Raw genomic sequence first — 6,000 nt, forward strand, 5'->3', positions numbered from 1 at the left:
CTGGTGTGTTTGGGCAGCTCTCTATGCAGTCTTTCTTTATAGTGAGTGGAAACGGTTCTCCTGTAAACGGCACCCTTTGTTCCCACCTCTGTCTCTTTATTCCCAGTCACAGCTCTCTTCTGAGGCCATGCTACCCAGGACCCATCCGCCTGTCACCTTTGTTCTGTCTATATGGCTTCTCCCGCGAGTGGCCTTTCCTTGGCCTGTGCTCCATCTTAAAGTGGAATGCCTAGGCAGCACAGCCACTGCTGGTCACCGGCCTCAGAGTGGTCTCCCAGGCCACACTCAGATGAAAACTTCCCAAGGAGTGGCTGGCTATATGCTCCTGCCATGACACCTGGCAATCTGCTCCACTCAATGGCCCCAGTAGCCTTTGGGTTTAGGAATATCTGGCTGTGCCAGAAGACACTGGTGCCTCTGGAAGATGGAGTACTGATGTGTTCCCACCTAGGACACTCCACCTATACCCCGCCTGCACTAGTGCCCCGCCAGGCAAGTACAGCCCATGGCTCTGGTTAGGCTGCATCTCCCCTCTCAGCAGCTATGTGACACTGGAGATTCCTACTGAACTTTCCCCCAGAGGCCACTGTGAGACAATACACCTCCCAAGCTGCACTTGGGTCAGTCTTCTAACTCAATCGTAACTAGGTTGAGCCCACTTCACTTGTGGCTCCTTTGGTGGAAACCAGTTCAGTTACTGGTTACCGATGCTCATGGTGGGAGCAATAACACAGATGGAAGCCGGATGTAAAAAAGGGGCAAAAGCTAGAATAGATACCTCCGTCATCCTGGAAGGCCTTTCCTATGTGGCCTAGGGTTTCTAGATGCAAGTGTTTAAATCAGCAGTGGTGTCTGCCACAGGTCCTTGGCACAGACTCACCCTGGGGAGTCTGAGCAAGGGTCCCTCCACATTGAGAACCAGCCCTCGGCCTGGGATCTCACACAAGTGTGGGAAGCCAAGCAAGGTGGAGAACACTGAAATCAGAGCAGATGAAGCATGTCTGGCAGTGGTGAGAGATGGCCGACAGCCAGGCAGAGCCCAGCAGGACCCTCACGCCAGCTGGAGCTGTCCCGTGCTGGACAGGGGCTGAATCACCCCCTCTGTAGGACTTCGCCTCTCCGGGTTGGGTGCAGAGGGTTTGGGGCTGTGAATTCTCTGGAAATGTAAAACGGTGCCACCGGAGGACAGTTAGGTGAGACCAGTGAGTGCCACCATATTCTGGACAGGACACTAAAGAGTTTGACCAAGCTCCAGTGAGTATGTAGATGGCATAAATAAGGCTTGTTTTGTTGTTTTGCTTGGCTTTTTAATTTTAATTTTCTAATTTTCTTTTTTTGGGGGGAAGGTCACAAGGGTGGGGGTAGACATGGAAGGATCGGGAAGTGAGTGTGATCAGGGGTGCACGATGTGAAATTCCCAAAGAATCAATAAAAATATTATGTTGGAAAAAAATAGGAGGCTGTTATAGACAAGCAGAAAAGATGTTTAGGCTTCATGGACTGCAGGGGCTTCTGAAGCATCTAAAGGATTGTTCAAAGTCCAGCAGTGAGAGACGAGTCCACATGGACCGTGGACAGACACAGGCCATATATGCCCCGGGCTATGGTCTGAATGCTTGTGTGACCTCCAAATGCATATGCCAAATCCTGCTCCCCTTGGCACTGGTGCACTGTGGTTCTCTAGAGGCACAGGGAAGGAGGACTTTTAAAGGGGTGCATTGGATTGGCTTAAGCAGTAGAGGCTGGCCAGTCCCAATAATGCCTGTGCACACACCAGAGAGCCAGGGACCCCAGCAACTGCTCCTCAGTCTCAAGCCAGTGCCAGGAGCCTAGAAGGTCCCGGGATCATCACTGGAAGGCAGAGGGAGCTGGATTGGATAGCAGAAGTGTGCACACCTCAGGAAGAAGTGAGGGTAGGATAGGCGAACAGCTTTTCCCTCTGGATTCTTTGCATATGAGCCCTCTATTAGACATTGTGGCCAGTGAGGGTAGCTCTCCCACCCTAAGTGAATCCTTTCTGGAAGTGCCCTTACAGAGGGAGAACCTCCAAATCCTGTCAAGTTGACAGTTCACAGCAACCATACCAGTTGGTGTGAGAAGGTCTTAGGAGGTGTTAGGTCATGAAGCCACCTTCATCAGTGGGTTAGGGGCTTTGTGACAGAAGTCTGAGACACCCCACCATCCCCTTCTGCTAAGTAAAGCCACCGTAAAAATTGTCAGCCTAGGAAGCAGGCCCGTGCACCTGTCACCACCTTGAAGTTGAGCTTCAGCAGCTTGCAGAAGTGTTAGGTTTTCTCCCTCCCTAAACCGCCATGTTGCTGATCAGTCACCCCCACTGTGGTATTTATCAGCCATCTGACCTGAGACAGGTGGTAAGTAAACATCATTAGCTATTAGAGAACTGAAAAAGGAAAACCATGGCAAGATACTCATGCATGGTTTTCAACATGGCTAAAATAAAAAAGCAGTGGCCAGGCATGAGATCATATGCCTTCCATCACACTGCTAGGGATGCTGAGACAGGAGGCTGCCGGGCAGTTTGAGTTAGTTTGGTCTATATAAAAAGTTCCATGCTACCCTGGCTTACATCACTCTCTGTCTGAAAAATCCATAATAACTAATAAGTAAAAATTTTAAAGTAGGGGGATGGAGAAATGGCTCAGTGGATAAGAACATTGGCTGTTCTTCCAAAGGACCAGGGTTCAACTCCTAGCACCCACATGGCGGCTCACCACTGTAACTCTACTTCCAGAGTATCTGACTCCCTCACACTACTAAAAGTAGCTATACCATCTAATTTTGGAAAGTGTGTAGGGCGATGCTGGATCCTCATACATCTCTGCTGGGAATACAGCATGCTTCTGTTACTCTAGAGCTGCAAACAGCTCCCTGGTTTCTTTAGAAACGAAGTATGCACCTACCATATGACCCAATGATTGCATCCCTGGGAGTTTATCCAAGAGAAATATGTTTACACAAAATTCTGCCCAGGAATCTTCATAGCAGCTTTATTCATAATAAATCCAAACTGGAAGCAACCCAGATGACCTTCAGCAAGCAAATGGTTATACAATAGCCTAAGCTAGAGAGGGTGACTTAGACACAAAAAAGGAAAGCTTGTATCCAACAACTTGGGTGAGTTTCCAGAGAGCAAAGCTGGGTGTGGAAAGCCAGATTCAGCTGGCCGGCTATGCACCGTATCATCCATTTTATCACATTCTCTTTGTCATTACTGTTTTGTGGGGTTTGAGACAGAATTTTACTTTGTGGCCCAGGCTGGCTTAGAACTTCCAGTGGTCTTCCTTCGTCAGCCCCCTGAGTGCGCTGGGATTACAGATTAAGCTGCCATCCCTGGCCTCACATTGTTGAAATGGTAGTGGTAATGGTAGAGAACAGAGTAAAGGGTGTGTGTGTGTGTGTGACTCTGAAAAGGGTAAAGAGAAAGATGCAAGAAGGGATGGGAAGTTTTGCATTTCTGCTGAATCTTCATCAGTATCCTGACTATGATGCTGCATACCAGGCAATGCTACTGCTGTTAATGGACTTTGGGCAAGTGGTACCCAATGTCTCCTGCTTACTTGCTTTTCTTTCCTTTTCTCATCCCTCTTCCTATCTCTCCCCTCTCCTCTTCCCTCCCCTCTCCTCTCTTTCTTCTCTCTCTGCCCTCTCCCCCAACCCTCTTTCTCTAGTTCTGGGGATTGAGCCTAGGATTTTGCCTGTGATAGGAAAGCATGTGACCACTGAACTTTATCCACAGCCCTATTTTTACTTTTTATAATAAGGTATGGTCTCACTACATTGCCCAGAATGGCCTTGAACTTGTAATTGTCCTGATCCATCTTCCAAAGTAGCTGTGATTACAAGCTTGCCTCTATGAAGCTGAGCTCTGTGCATTACCTCTCCTTCCTCTCCTCCTCTTTCTCCTTCTTCTTCATTCATTTATTTATTTTATGTAGACAGTATCACTGTCTGCAGACACACCAGAAGAGGGCATCATATCCCATTACAGATGGTTATGAGCCACCATGTGGTTGCTGGGAACTGAACTCAGGACCTCTGGAAGAGCAGTCAATGCTCTTAACAGCTGAGCCATCTCTCCAGCTCCTATGCATTGTTTTTTTTTAACAGTGTGTATATCTGTAATTATCCCCAATTAGAAAGCTTAAAAACAAGTATCAGGAAGCAGCATTACACTTAGAGAGAGTTAAAACATTGAAATTACAGAAGCTTTACTTTTAGTGTGTGTGTGTGTGTGTGTGTGTGTGTGTGTGTGTGTATGTGTGTGTGTACATGTAGAGGTCAGAGGACAGCCTGCAGGAATCAGTGCTCTCTCCTAGCATCCCCTGAGTTCCATTGATGAGTCTCAGGCTGTCAGGCTTGGCAGCAATAACCTCTACTCACTAAGCCACCTCAACAGCCTGCAGATGGTTGTTTTCTGAAAGCGTATGCACACTTTGATTACCCTGGAGCGCTGACCATCTGTATACCCTGGAAAGCAGAAAGTGAACATTTCTGAAGCAGGCCACGGGCCAGTCAAGTTTTGGCACATCCTCTAAGAAAAGTAGCCTTTGGGTTGGCTTTCTTCTCAGGAAGACATATCCTGTATAGTGGCAGAGATGGCTGCTGAAAACGCTGGTGGCATGCGGGGCTTGTGGTGGAAGTGGGGAGGGGTCTATATACAGCAGGAGCATTCCCCATAAGGGGTACAGAGCTACCTTAGCCTAGATGGCAGTTGAAGGAGTTCCAAGGTATTTCTGCCCAGAAGTGGGGCCTGGGGAGGGACTAGGGCCTTACATTCATGGCTTCCTGTTTTCTTACAGACACACACTGTTGTTTTACCCAGCATCCTTCAGCCCTGGCACTAGTCGGACCTACGCCAGTCAGGCAGATGTGGTGAGTGGCAGCTAGCTCCCTGGACATTCTGAACCACATTCTCCCTAAGCCTTCTTTGAGGCCCTCCATCAGTAAGTAGACCCTCTCCCCATGCATAGGGGAGCAATAATGACATTCCTAGCCAGGGAACTTGTGAGAGGCCTGCCAGGAAGCAGAGAGCTGGGGGTTCAGAGTGAGACTCTGGGGTCTCTCAGCTCCATCTGGGTTCCAGCCCTATCATTAACTGCACTGGGCATTTCGAAAGCATCTCTGTTTTCTCACTGGTGACATGAAATAATCACACTTACTCTTAAGACAGTGGTTCTCAACCTGTGGGTCCAATCTTTGGGAGCAGGGTTGAAAGACCCTTTCACAGGAGTCACCTAAGACCATCAGAAAACACAGATATTTACATTACAATTCATAACAGTCGCAAAATTACAGTTATGAAATAGCAATGAAAATAGTTTTATGGTTGGGGATCAACCCAACATGAGGAACTGTATAAGGGTCACAGCATTGGGAAAGTTGAGAAGCACGGATCTGGGATCTGTGTGTTATAGTTAGGGTTAGGGATGGGATGAACAGAGCACTTTGCACTCAGGAAGTGTGCTGCATGAGCCTGGCTTTGATGAAGATGACAAGGACAGAGAGCATTGTGGTGACTCTAGATGAGAACACTGAGATCTGAGAGCAGGAGTCACTCCCTAGCCAGTCTTGTTGGTAGCAGACTCTAGGTTGGAGCGTAGACTCCTGATTCTGAGTCTCAGTATACCTTGGTGCTTGTAGTTCTCTAGACCATGAGAACCAGCTAGGAGGCTGAGGCTTGGCCACCTAGCATGCTCTAATATTACTGCCCAGAGGGCTGGGGAGGGCTGGCTACTCTACTGAAGGATCCTGTGTTCCTAATACGAGTCTAACCCTCCTAAACAGGCTAGTGGCAAAGCTATCCTGATTACAGGCTGTGACTCTGGATTTGGATTCTCTTTGGCCAAGCATCTGCACTCAAAAGGTTTCCTTGTATTTGCTGGCTGTTTGATGAAGGTAAGACTGGGCTGTTTTCCTCACCCTTGTCCAAGCAATCTCTCTCTCACTCTCCTCTCACTCTCCCTCTCCCTCTCCCTCTCC

The 6,000-nt window shown here is 48.3% G+C and overlaps 1 protein-coding gene across 4 annotated transcripts in view; it reads left to right on the top strand.

The window, feature by feature from the left end:
• Bdh1 (3-hydroxybutyrate dehydrogenase 1) overlaps nucleotides 1-6,000 on the top strand; it is a 32,427-nt gene that overhangs the window by 13,947 nt on the left and 12,480 nt on the right. For all 4 annotated transcript variants that reach the window (XM_031363605.1, XM_031363607.1, XM_031363608.1 and 1 more), the window contains 2 exons: nucleotides 4,821-4,893; nucleotides 5,806-5,916. In XM_031363605.1, coding sequence (XP_031219465.1) covers nucleotides 4,821-4,893; nucleotides 5,806-5,916 — 184 coding nt within the window. The remainder of the gene's footprint in view (nucleotides 1-4,820; nucleotides 4,894-5,805; nucleotides 5,917-6,000) is intronic.

This window comes from Mastomys coucha, unplaced genomic scaffold, assembly GCF_008632895.1.
Source record: "Mastomys coucha isolate ucsf_1 unplaced genomic scaffold, UCSF_Mcou_1 pScaffold12, whole genome shotgun sequence".
Lineage (NCBI taxonomy): Eukaryota > Metazoa > Chordata > Mammalia > Rodentia > Muridae > Mastomys > Mastomys coucha.